Genomic DNA, 14235 nt, shown 5'->3' with positions numbered 1-14235 from the left:
AAAGCAGGAGAATGATGTATTTGTGAAAATGTCTTTAGGCTGTTATCTCTTTCCACTCCATAGGGAAGTTTTCTGTGCTGCTGCTGGCTTTAAGGTGGGCAACCACTGCCATATCTGAAAGTACATTATCAACCCAAGGTTATATTTAAACCAAGTAATCTCAAAGCCTGGCTTCTTACTACACTGATTACTATAAGCTAAGCAGAGTTCTGTTTTAGCTTATATGTTTTCTACCTAGTCTTTAACCTTTCTAGCCTCTCTAAACTGATAAGTAACCACATACTACATGGCCCAGCTAGCTTGATATTTGTTCATATGATTCACAGACTAAATTTTTTCTGACAGGAGCAAAATAAGGAAAGTTACTGCATGTGCAATATGGTTAATGAAGGTTATAGTTAGTAAATTCATGTTCCTTCTCCGTGTGCTTATGTATAGTAATGTAAATGAAATACAACTCCTAGAAAGGACTACTTATTGATATGCAGACATGTAGTCTATCTGTAAATGTGCAGACTTTTACAAATAAACTGAAGACATACACAACAAACCATCCTTACAACATATGGTATCTTTAATGAAATTGATATTGGTGAGTTAAAAAAGCATTGAGAATGTGACAGCTAAGGAAATTAGTTATTCTATGACTATTTATAATAAAATGTTTAGAATAAAAAAGAGTAAGAAACATCAATTGGCTTTATAATTGAAAAGAGAAGACTAACCAAGTATTGTCTTCCCAGTTCTTGTATAAGCAGAGACCATAAAATAATAATTCTTGCATAAGAAGCACACAGAAAAGAATGATCATTTTTTGTATATTTTTCTTTCTCAAAATTATTTTAGGAGAACTTTGCCTAGTGAAGGGTGAACAAAACATTAAAATGGGCGACAACTGGTGTTGACTGTGTTGGAGAATATAGCAAAAAAGAAATTGCTCCATTAGATATTATAATTTTGTACATAACACAAACATTTAAAATTATGATTACAATGACTAAAATAACCTATATTTTAAAAAGTCAAATAAGAACTTAGGGGATAAAATTCAAAATAAATTTACTCTCAGTAGTAACTTCATGCAATATAAATTTTCTTACTTTGATAAACATGGATATGAAACCCTGCTCTCTGTACTCTAGGGTTTCCTATATTTTTTATAAAGATTGACTTATATCAGGTCACATCTAAATGACTCAATATTGTGAGCTTTTAAAAGGCTGTTTACATAATATACACATTCTTTACTTACAGAGAAAATAAGCTTAACATTTTTATATTAAAAACCATAGAGTAGGATTAGTAGCACCATGAAAAATAATTCTTCCCCCAATCTACAGTCTTTTATTTTACTCAGTGAGATTCTTCCCTTAATTGAATTTTTAACGTGCCATTTTAGTTACTGGGCAAAATATACAATCTTCATTTTATAATCCTTACAGAAAGTCATTCTGGACCCAAAAAGTGAATTCATATCCTTATTTCTTTTGTAGAAAAATAATAGCGACCTTGCTCTAGCACATTGCTGAGGTACATCTGAATCTTCATGGTTACTAGTTAGCATGCCTTCTTGGTCATATATAGTAGCACCATTTTTGGGCATCAGTGGTAAGGTTGGGGAGAGTGAGACATTGCATCCTGGGAATTTCATATATATATATATATATATATATATATATATATATATATATATATATATATATAATTTTAAATCACACAAGAACCTTTTCAAAATATTATGTCCTTTTCATGCACACTTGACATCGGCTAATACGTGTCCTCAAGTCTCCTGTCTTCAGCGTTTCTGACTGAGGTTTTCTGGGAAATAAGAAACAAGACAATCAAATTAGCCTTTTCTGGTATTTATATTATTGGTTCAAATTCACATGCAAACATTATTTTTGAGAGCTTCTTTGGAAGTTCTAGCAAGGGAACTTGTATACCCTTGACTGAAGACCAGTCCTACACTCTCGGGGGAAGGTCATCCTCTTCCAATGGAGCATGCAACTGCAGCTTCTTGAGGGATACACAAGATGGGTAAGGGAGGAGGGGAACATCCACTTAGCCAGCCAGATCAGCTGAATCCACCCTGGCGATCAATGGAGTGACAGATGTCACAGCCAGATCGCTCTCACATCCGCAAATATTATTTTTGTATTGAAGGAGCTCTCCTGATGACTAATGGTTAACTTTTGAGCAATATGATCAAGTGCAGTGACTAGTATGACCTAAGAACAATTATTGGTAGGTATTTTTGTGACTTTTCTCTGCACCACTATTATCTTTGTCTATTTGTATCTCCCTCTTTTACATTTTTCTAATAGTCCTATAATCAGGAGAAACTGGGCAACTGATGATGAATAAATGATAATATATAATACATAAGAAATGCATAAAGATAACACATAAGAAAACATTCAAAAAAAGCAACATATAAAAATATATTTAAACTGAACAAAATCCAATAGATTGAGGTATCCTAAAGTACATGTGTTATAAGTGTTCTCCCTAATAAAAACACTTGAATGAGAGGCTTGAAAACATCCTGGGAAAAGAGTTCATTGGATTGGCAGAGGGAACACAGATTATAGCTTCAATTCCTGGGATGGCCTCCATCTAGTTAAACAGCTGCTCATTTGTTATTGAGCAGGTCACATGACTTTCCCTGATTTGCTTGTTTTGCTACTGAAGAATTATTACCAAGCTATCTCAAACCACACATACCTACTATTAGCTAACTTTGTTTATCTGGTATGAGTCAGGTATATGAGGAGAACAAGCAAGAATGAATAACACATTCCACTAAATTTTTAAACATTTGTTAGGTATAAACCATTCATGAACTGTCTCTCTTTTCCCTAGCATCTCTGAAGGAAACTAAGGACCTAAATTAAACTAAAATCATAAGTACCTTACCTGAACATGTCTGACACATCTACAGTTGCCAGCCAAAAACTGTAGGAATTGGCATAGTAGTTGCAGGTACCCCGCCCATGGCATTCAATGAAAGGAGCTGAACGAAACTCTTCTAAGCAGGAACCAGGGGAGGCCAGGGCTTGACCTGAACCCTCTGCCCCAGCACTTGTATGCTAGAAAAGAAAAGGAAAAATGTGCCATGACACTCATGTGCATACCTTAGTGGATACTCAAAGATATGTGTTAAACTCACCAAAAATTCAAATCTAGTGAAGGAACTAGGGCCACAGGTAAGAGAATAGTATCCACACTAAGGATACTCAACAAAAGCAACAGGCAGATTATAAAAAATACGTTGCAGAAAATGTGTGAGGGGGAACAAAGTGCTTGGATAGCAACTATTTGAGATCAAGCTTCTGATTATGCAAATGACAGGGATTATTCATATTGGGAAGAAATGTTGATATGATGGACAGTTAGCTATGATAACAAAGACAAGAAAGCATGTTTCATACCATCATGAAGGAATAACCAATCCAAAGAGAATCCCATCCCTGAGGACAACGAGGAATCTGGATGGTCTGACTATGAACTGCAATCACCACGGCTGGAGCTTCACACACTGCACATCTAGTAAGGGAAGATAAGAGGGAATACAATCTACAGAGTCAATATGTGGGAAATAGCATTCCCTCTTCTTTGGCCGTTATCCTGGTATAGAAACTGATTCAGGTGTCTTCAATGCTCAGAAAAGGAAGAGAAAATGCACTTTGAGAATTGCTTTTGCATAAGCCTTGTCTCCTAATATACATAACAAAGTTATAAATAAAAATTGTTTTTTTTTCAAGAAACTAAAGAATCACTGCTGTAGCATTTTCATTTTCCATTCTGCCCTAAATTAATACTTGCTATAGTCAATGCCATAATTGCTATAAGAGGTTGGCTTAGTGTATTGCACATACTGTTTGCTGTTAAAGTGCCCAAATGAAAGGTAGACATTTAGTAATGCTGAAACTATGGTAAGAACAATGTCTGGTTAACTAGAAAAAGACAAGAAACAGATGCTTTCTCAATTCCCACCCATTGTCTTTGGTCCAAAGTTATTTGTTAACCATTTGGTCTATCCGGAGTACTACATACCCAGAATGCTAGGCAGGTACCCAGGCACTTGTAGATGTGGCTTAAATCTACTAGTATAAAATCAAGTAAAATAGCAACAAAGTAAATACAGCTTAGTCTACCAAATCCATAATAAAGAACATGAGTGGACTTTTGAAATATTGAACCAATGGTAAAAGTTTATTTACAAAGGAGGGAATACCTTTAGGGGACCTTTTACTCCAAATAATTGGGACAAATATCACAAAAAATGAATTCCCATAGTATCTACACCAAGGGTACGCAACAAAAAGGATTTGGGCAAATGAATTAAAAAAGGGCATCCTGAATATGCTATTAAGAGGGGCTGGACTAGATTTCACCTTTATATTCAAGGGAGAAAAAATAGTTCATATAGAGAAAATAATTCATCCTTTATGGTTGCTAGATTCCTAGGTAAATTGAAAAATTAAATAGAAAAAAATAATTCATCCTTTATGGTTGCTGGATTCCTAGGTAAATTGGCTTATGATCAGAATGAAAATGGCAATATCTAATATGCCTAGGATATCAAGTTAAATTAGGGTTCTAACCTGACAAAAATCTAGAAGATCTCTTTAATGGTACCAACCTCTTTTTTAATCATGCTCCAAACTTCAGGTACCACTTCCTCCTTCCCATAGCTAATCAACTGCCAAACCCTATCTTATTCTATTAAAGTGATACATGTACCCCACTGAGAGTTCCATCCACTCCTGCCAGGATTATTGCATTAGCTTCAATCTAACAATCTCTCTACCTCAGGACTATCCCCTCTGTAATCCATGTTACATACCAATGATTCTGTATTCTTCCCTAAAATGAAGGTAACGAACTTTTCAGGGCTCCTCATTATACAGCAAAATAAATTCCAAACTAAAATCACGCAGTGAATGTCTGCTACCATCTGGGTCCAAGCTAACTACCCAATCAATTTCCCTTCTCACTATGCAACCTTACAATCTACATTCTAAATACATCAATCTACTACCCATTTCCATGTTCTCTGCCTTGTATGTCATTCCTCCTTATAGCTGCTTGTGTCTCAAATCTATCCCATCCTTCAATGACTTGCCAGTTCCAACACATTTTTTCCATATAGTAACTACAATTTCTCCAGTTAGAATTATACATCCCTTTATCTATGCTCTCATAACATTTTTATTGGATCTATTGCAGCACTTAGCTCAAGCCTTATACATATTAGATTAATTTATGTGTATTTGCCTCATGACTAGACTGTAAGCTCTTTGTATATTGCACTATGTCTATCAGGAGGCTTGGTCAAAACAGATAACCAATAAATACAAATAAAACTAAATACTGAATTAAATATTATAAAGACACCTCTATTCTACCCAACCTGGGAGAAGATTGATCAGATTATTAGTTTTGGACTAATTTCTGACTAGCTAAACCAACTGAGGATTAAAACAAGTCAAAGCTATACCAATGTCTTACCGACTAATGAATGGCTGGATGCTCTGGCCCTTCAGGGGCTCCATGTTCATTGGCATGGGCTCTGGAGTGGAGAGCCAGTAAGAATAGTCATTTCTTGAAGCAAAGTTACAAACATTGTTGATGTTGCAGAACATGAAAGGCATGGTACTGAAGCGACGAAGGCAGCTGCCAGCTGTCCCTAGAAAGAATTGGGAGTAAAAGAAAAAGAACTTCATCAGGATGATACTTTAGTTTATTCTAAAACAGTAAAGACCTTTTGAAGAAAAACTTGCCCACATTTATTTTTTTAATATATTTTAATGATTTGAGAGAGGAAAGAGATAGAAACATCAATGATAAGAGAGAATCATTGATCACATTTCTTAGATAATAAATATGCAGGGGTGGCAATAGTAGGTTAACAGTTGTTAGTACATGAAACAGTAGTTTATTTTAGTATTATTATTTATTAATTATTGTATTATTTTTCATATGAACAACTGCAAACCTACTTTTTCCCACCCCTGTACTTAAGTTCTTCAATTATAAAATGCACATTTTAACATTTCTAGATTCAGGTTATATATTATAACTAGAGGCCTGGTGCACAAAATTTGTGCACTGGCAGGGAGTGTGTGTCCCTCAGCCCAGCCTGCACCCTCTCTAATCTGGGACCCTTTGGAGGATGTCTGACTGCCTAAACTGGCAGTCGGACATCCCTCTCACAATCCAGGACTGCTGGCTCCCAACTGCTCGCCTGCCTGCCTGACTGATTGCCTCTAACTGCTTCTGCCTGCCAGCCTGATCACCACCTAACCACTCTCCTGTAGGCCTAATCCCCCCCAACTGCCCTCCCCTGCCAGCCTGGTTGCCCCTAGCTGCCTTCCCCTGCTGGCCATCTTGTGGCAGTCATCTTGTGACCACATGGATGTGGCCATCTTGTGTGATGGTGTGATGGTCCATTTGCACATTACCTATTTATTATATAGGATTCTTCTTCACATACAGAAATTATCCACACACCACATTTTTTGCAGCCCCTAACTGCCCTCCCCTGCTGGCCTGGTCGTCCCTAACTGCCCTCCCCTACAGGCCCAGTTGCCCCCAACTGCCCTCTCTTGTAGGCCCGGTTGCCCATAACTGCCCTCCCCTTCAGGCCCGGTTGCCCCCAACTGCCCTCCCTCCCCTGCCGGCCCAGTCACCCCTAACTGCCCTCCCCTGCTGGCCCGGTTGCCCCCAACTGCCCTCTCCTGTAGGCCCGGTTGCCCACAACTGCCCTCCCCTGCAGGCCTGGTTGCTCCCAACTGCCCTCCCCTGAATGCCTGGTCCCCCCCAACTGCCCTCCCTTCCCCGCTGGCCCAGTCACCCCTAACTGCCCTCCTCTGCTTGCCTGGTCACCCCTAACTGCCCTCCCCTGAATGCCTGGTCCCCCTAACTGCCCTCCCTCCCCTGCTGGCCCAGTCACCCCTAACTTCCCTCCCCTGCAGGCCTGGTTGCCCCCAAATGCCTCCCTTGGCAGCCTGGTTGCCCCCAACTGCCCTCCCCTGCTGGACTGATTGCTCACAACTGCCCTCCCCTGCCGGCCATCTTGTGACCACATGGGGGCAGCCATCTTGTGCGAGGGCATGATGGTCAATTTGCATATTACCTCTTTATTATATAGGATTTATGTAGACATTTATTGTGGTAGCTAATTATATATTCCCCAACACTGTTTTTAAACTGGTGTTGTCTTATGAAGAATATTGGGTGATTTATTCTGGACAAGTGAAGAGCACAAACTGAGTCCTTATAATATCGTATCAATATTTCCTCTCTAGGCTTCCCTCTATTCTTACAAGCCATCCAGAGGATGTATCTTGTGTGGCTTTGTAATCTCTTTAAGACTAAGGACAATTATAGTGCTGACCAATATACATAGCAACCGCAGACAGGTTTTTAGGTGAATAATAAAAAGGAAAAAATAAATAAGAGATAAAGATAAAGGGAGGAAGTGAGTGCAAGAGAAAAGAAATAGAGCTTTTGAATTTCTGGGCTGGTAGGGGCAATAGAGGTTATCTGTACCAGTGATTAGGCCTTTCTTTTCTCATTCACTCACAAAAAGAATCATGAAAAATGATGTACACTCACACATTTTTAAGTTGATATCTAAAATTTTCATCAGAAGTTTAAGTTGATACTGTTCTAGTAATTAAGGTATCTGTTATTGTCTCTGGTTTCCAGACCCACCCTTGTATACTATGTTATACTGGATGATGGGGCTTTGCAAACCACATTTCAAAATTGCCAGCTATCCTTTCTAGTGTTTGGTGAATATTTATATTTAAAAAACGAAAGCTTTTATATCACTTTTAAATGTATACAGTGTGATAATTGAAATCTAACAAACTTTTTAAAAAGTATATAAATTGGTTTTTAGCAATTGGAAGTTATTCAATGCTCTTGTTGCATTTAGAAATTATACTTCTATTACACCTCTCACACAGTTTTATCCTAATATATTTTTTACTTTTGAAAGTCTTTTATTGATCACCCTATCATATTCCTCTGAAAAAAATTACATAACTTAAAAATACTTTTATAAATATATATTTTTATTATTTACAGCATTACAGATGTCCCCCTTTTCCAACTTTTTTGTCCCCCTCCACCCAGCCCCTATCCCACCCCAGGCCTTCAACACACTATTGTCTGTATCCATGGGCTATGCATATAAGTCTATAAATTCTTTAGTTAATCTCTCCCCATCCTCTGAGGTATGTCAGTCTGTTCCATGTCTCCATGCTTCTGGACCTATTTTGTTGATCAATTTATTTTATTCATTAGATTCCACAAATAAGTGAGATCATGTGATATTTGTCTTTCTCTGACTGGCTTATTCCACTTAGCATAATAATCTCCAGGTCCATCCATGCTGTCTCAAAGGGTAAGAAATCATTCTTTTTTTTTTTACAGCTGCATAGTATTCCATTGTATAAATGTACCACAGCTTTTTTATCCAATCACTTCCTGATGGGCACTTGGGCTGTTTCCAAATCTTAGCTATTGTAAATAATGCTGCTATGAACATAGGGGTGCATATATTCTTTTTGACTGGTGTTTCTGGATTCTTAGGATATATTCCTACAAGTGGGATTGCTGGTTCAAATGCCAGTCAACTTTCTGCAACCATAAGGCTTTACATGTCAAATATTTTATTTTGAATTTTCATCATTACAGTTATTGTTAATTCACAAGAGATAAAAATATACATAAGTTTTGATAATTACTAAATATAACTTTTATTGGAAATTCATTTCTTTTTGTTGTTGTTAATCCTCACCTGAGGATATTTTTCCCCATTGATTTTTAGAGAGAATGGAAGTGAGGGGGGGTGGAGAGAGAGAGAGAGAGCACTAGAGAGAGAGAGAAAGATATCAATGTAAAAGAGACACACTGCCGAAACCGGTTTGGCTCAGTAGATAGAGCGTCGGCCTGTGAACTGAAGGGTCCCGGGTTCGATTCCGGTCAGAGGCATGTACCTTGGTTGCGGGCACATCCCCAGTGGGGGGTGTGCAGGAGGCAGCTGATCGATGTTTCTCTCTCATCGATGTTTCTGACTCTCTATCCCTCTCCCTTCCTCTCTGTAATAAATCAATAAAAGAGACACACTGACTGGTTGCCTCCTGCACGTTAATCGACTGGGGCTGGGGATTGATCCTGCAACCCAGGTATGTGCCCTTGACCAGGAATTGAACCAGGGACCTTTCCTTGCATGGGCTGACACTCCAACCATTGAAACGATGATTGAGCAACACTGGCCAGGGCAGAAATGCATTTCTTAATGAGATCAATTAGAAGTGAATAATAGAACCTCAGTTAATAGAGCCTTTAACAAAATTATTATTTTGAATTGTCCCTTTGAATTTGTCTCCCAGAAGCTTTCACATTTCAAGGCAATATGTCATAGTATGATTTTTTTTTTCATATTGTGGGAAATGGGTGATAGTGAAAGGGAATAGTGCATATCCAAAGAACATACACAGACAGTTCAACTTTAGGAGACAAAAACATGGAAGTGGAGGATTTGAAAATGAATTCCTTTAAAATTATGCCTTGGTTATTCTTCATGTATCTAAAAGAGTATGCTTATTTCAAACTAAAGATGACTGATAAAACACCAATAATTCTTAAACCTCATAGATTATCAGAATCATTGGGAATTGTTTTACAATAAATTTAGATTGGACCTAGGAATCTTTTTAAATGTTCCTCAGGTTGAAAATCATTGATTTAGTCTGAATTTCCAATTTTTCAGAAAAAAAAATCTGGCTCAGAGAGAGGTGACTGACTTAAAGTCATGTGAAAGTGAATGACAAATTGGAATGATTAAAACATGAATGGATTGAGAATTGGTAGATATTGTGTTCAAGTTCTTATCTCCATCAGTTTCCAAGTGTGTAGCGTTGAGTAAGTCATTTAACCCCTTAGCCATCTATATTAATAAAAGGGTAATATGCTAATTAGACCGGGAGACCTTCCAGGAGACCTTCTGGATGTCCTTCTGGACAAAGCCATGGTGGCGGGGTCAAGGTAGAGGCAGTTAGGGGTGATCAGGCCACTGGGGGGGAGGGGGCAGTTGGGGGCAAACAGGCCTGCAGGGGGGTACTTAGGGGTGAGCAGGCCATCGGTGGGGGGGCTGTTGGGGGTGAACAGGCTGGCAGGGGGGGGTTGTTGGGGGTGAGCAGGCCAGCAGGGGGGGCAATTGGGGGCAAGTAGGCTGGCAGGGGGCAGTTGGTGGCAAGCAGGCCAGTGGGGGGGCAGTTGGGGGCAAGCAGGCTGGCGGGGGGGTCAGTTGGTAGTGAGCAGGCCGGCGGGGGGGGCAGTTGGGGGGGAGCAGACTGGCAGGGGGGCAGTTGAGGGAGATCAGGCCAAAGGGGGGCAGTTGGGGGTGATTAGACAGGCAGGCAGAGTGGTTAAGGGCAATCAGGCAGGTAGGCAGGTGAGTAGTTAGGAGCCAGTGGTCCCAGATTGTGAGAGGGATGTCCGATTGCCAAGGGGTCCCAGATTGGAGAGGGTGCAGGCTGGGCTGAAAAACACCCCCCCATGCACGAATTTTGTGCACTGGGTCACTAGTCTATATATATAAAAGGTCAAGTGACTGACTGTCTGTCCGACCGACTGACCAACCGGTACATATGATGTGCACTGGCAATTTAAAAATAAATGTTGACTTGCACATACAACATTTATTTTGACTCGCAATACATATAAAGCTCTCGCTGGTGCCAATCACACGTGTTTCGATCTGAAGAAATTTTGGATATACTCGATGGAGATTTTCACACTTATTTGAGTGATGATTCCATTAATTCAATGGATGATACCAAAAAAAGAAAATTTTCCCATCTAATTTCTTAATAGTATTACTCCTTCAGGAATGCCATGTCATAAATTAAAATTGAAAGTGGGTGCAATCATCATGCTACTGAGAAATCTTAATAGTAAATGGGGCCTTTGTAATGGTACTAGATTTATTATCACATGATTGCGACCTAACATAATCAAAGCTTAAGTATTAACAGGATCTGTGGAAGGAGAGGTTGTTCTGATTCCAAGAATTGATTTCTTCCTGACACTGGCTTCCCATTTAAATTAATTTGAAGACAGTTTCCCATGATGCCAGCATTTGCAATGACTATTAATAAATCACAAGGACAAACTCTAGACAGAGTAGGAATATTCCTACCTGAACCTGTTTTTGGACATGGTCAGTTATATGTTGCTTTCTCTCAAGTTCTAAGAGCGTGTGATGTTAAAGTTGTAAATACTTCATCACAATGGAAATTAGTCAAGCACTGTGAAAGTGTTTTTACTCTTAATGTGGTATACAAGGAGATATTAGGATAAGTTTAATCAATTTATCAGTCATTGTTTTTATCAATATTGTTTTTATATCATGTTTTTGTTGTTTTTTATCATGTCTTTGTTGTTGTTATATCATGCTGTTATTGTTTATTTATTAATAAATTTATTATTTTCATATACATGTTACTAATTTTATTTCATCTCTGACACTTCTATTATAGAGAAATGGTGAATAGCAATATTAAAATATTTATTCTATTTAATTTCCTTTCAATGTGCATGAATCCGTGCATCGGGCCACTAGTTTTGTGTATAAAAAGAAAAAAAACTTGTCCTATATCTCTCTTGATCATACTTGTGAAGATCACATTTGATTTAAAAAGTGCTTTTAAAATATAAACTAATTTAAAATATAAGTACAATCATTGCCTTGGAAGTATCCTTTCAATAATCCAACAGAGACTATGCATTTATTTGACCAACTGATTATTTCTTTAACATCAAAGCTATAACTGCCTCTATTCTTTGCTTAGCCAGATAACTCCAATTTTATAATTCTGTGAGCTCTAGCAGAGACTCTGCAATCAGGATCACCCTAGGGATGTTGGGTCCTATCAGACCCTTCCTATGTCTGAGGCACTTCCAAGTCAGGGCCAGTTTGTAGCCTTCAAGACTGAATGCATATTATGATAGCCCTTGTTTGACCAAATGCATGTATTTTGATAGGTTATATGACATACTGGTTAGCCGGTCCCATTTTTTTGTATTTCTCTAATATTTCTGAATTTCATAATGCTCAAACACTTCTAATGGTTCTTATTGACTTGATAGGTTAAAGATTTGAAGTATACAAGATTGATTATGGGTATAAGTTAGACTCGCAGTGAAAAGAGAATGAATTAAAAGGAAAATAATTTTATGGGAAAAAGAAAATAGAGAATTATATAAATATAAGAGCACTTTCACATCAAATATTTGTTTATTGTAAAATGAGAAAAAGATGTTACATAAAGAAAACAAAAGAGGGAAGGAAAAGTAGCAGATGAAAGATGAAAAGGAGAAGAAAAAAGGGAAGTAGAAGTGGGAGAAGAAAGTTGTTGGGTAAATTCCTACTTTATTTGGCTTCAAAAAAAAATGACTTGTGACTATTGTCTTCCATGTAAGTGGATGAGCTTACTCTGGAAGGCCAGAATTGCCTGGCATGTGTGGCCATATGCCCTGGGAGAAGAGTAATCAGAGCAGACCCCCAGAGGTCCCTTGCCACAGAACTGTTTTCACAGAATGGTACAGGTAAATTGACCCCAGTAGGCCTCTTACCACAGAGACCCCCAAAACCAGGTATCCAAAATATCTTCTTAAATGTTTTTATAGAGGCAAATGGGATAGTGATCCCTAAAATAGGCAGCCCCTGGTCAAAAAATGGGACCTTGAAATCTAAAGTTTAAGTTCTGCAAAAAGAAATCTTGGGAATTGTTAGAGGTCTTGAGAATTATCCAGTCCAGCTGCATCCCATCAACCAAAGTGTCCACCCCAGTACAGAGAAAATGCATGTGAACACATTAAATGAAGTAGAATTTATATGTTAATATGGTGCTTTATATAGCTTTAAAGTACTCTGATAATACTTTATACAGATAAGGCACTTATTTTAGGAACTATAAACTAGGATGATTAAGCAATGACTACTTTTTTCTTTGACCTAAAATCAATATTCTTTTCAGAACTTATCTTTCAACTTGATGAAGACCAGTGTCAGAGAAGAAAAAACTATCTCTCACTAGTTATAAACACTACCTACTCAAGTAGCTGCTATACTGTAAAGAACGCAGGAAATCTATTTCTTTAACCACTAAGCTAAAAAAAGTAAATGTGGCCCTTTCCAAAATGCCTTGCTTTAGGCCAAGAATTGTACCTCACACTAGGCTAATTAATGCTTTGAGTTTAAAATTGAATATTATTTTTTTAAAACCCATATTCAGCTGCCCTTGACATGGTCTTCAATTTGGAGGTCCCAAAAGAACAGAGATGTATTTTGGTCAAGGCTACTCTAGAACACAATAGGATTTTAAAAACAAAAACAAAATACGTAGTAAGAAATAAGATGCCAATGATCTCACCCAAGTCTTGACCGTGAGCTCTTTTATTTCCTTGTACATACAGGAGAGAAAAGCCTTCATAAATCTGGACAGTTCCCTGTGGGCACTGTGGTGCTTCTGTTGTCTGGCTGTGACGTGTGATGAGGAATCCATGGGCAATAGAGGAAGTTCCAGGGGGACCTGGGGGACCTTGCAATCCATCTGGCCCAGGGGGACCATCCAAACCACGGGTACCTATTTCGATGGAATCATTAGTATAAAAGATTAAGTAAGCTCTGTTCCACTATTGTGTCTATTCACGAAATATTATGACCTCATTTGTTTAATTTAGTCAATATTTATTGTTTCTATAAAAGCACTGTCAAATATCACTTGTTTGGAGATAAATAAAATATGGTCCCTGACCTCAAAGAGATTTAAATATGCATATGTCTATATCTATATCTATATATTTCTCCTGGAACTGGTTGATTATATGAGGCACTAAATAAATACTGGGTAAATGTAACATTACAAGGGAGGAAGTGATGCTCAGTTGGGAAGTCTGTATGTTTAGTACAGCAAGATAACTAGTCTCTTGCTGTACTAAAGGAGTCCAAACTCCATGACAAAATTTCAGCCTGCTGTTTTGTACATCAACAAGAAAGAAAGGGTGTGGTTGTCATCAGTCTGCCAGCTTCAGTGCTAAAAACATTTTCCTTTGAATATGTCTGGGGAATTATTCTCAGGCATACCTTTTTGTTTAGAGAATAGGCAGGGCACTCTAAAGAAGGCTTTTAAAAATGTCTATTTTCTATCT

The 14235-nt window shown here is 38.1% G+C and overlaps 1 protein-coding gene across 1 annotated transcript in view; it reads right to left on the bottom strand.

The window, feature by feature from the left end:
• Positions 1–570: 570 nt before the first annotated feature.
• The window catches only part of COL4A5 (collagen type IV alpha 5 chain), a 325412-nt gene continuing 311747 nt past the window's right edge, over positions 571–14235 (bottom strand). The window contains exons 47-51 of the mRNA XM_079764916.1: positions 13458–13670; positions 5515–5692; positions 3432–3546; positions 2917–3089; positions 571–1818 (exon numbers count right to left, since the gene is read on the bottom strand). Of these exons, the coding sequence (XP_079621042.1) occupies positions 1737–1818; positions 2917–3089; positions 3432–3546; positions 5515–5692; positions 13458–13670 (761 nt within the window). The 3' untranslated portion in view covers positions 571–1736. The remainder of the gene's footprint in view (positions 1819–2916; positions 3090–3431; positions 3547–5514; positions 5693–13457; positions 13671–14235) is intronic.

Source organism: Cnephaeus nilssonii (genome assembly GCF_951640355.1).
Source record: "Cnephaeus nilssonii genome assembly, chromosome: X".
Lineage (NCBI taxonomy): Eukaryota > Metazoa > Chordata > Mammalia > Chiroptera > Vespertilionidae > Cnephaeus > Cnephaeus nilssonii.
This window is presented reverse-complemented; position numbering and strand designations above follow the sequence as displayed.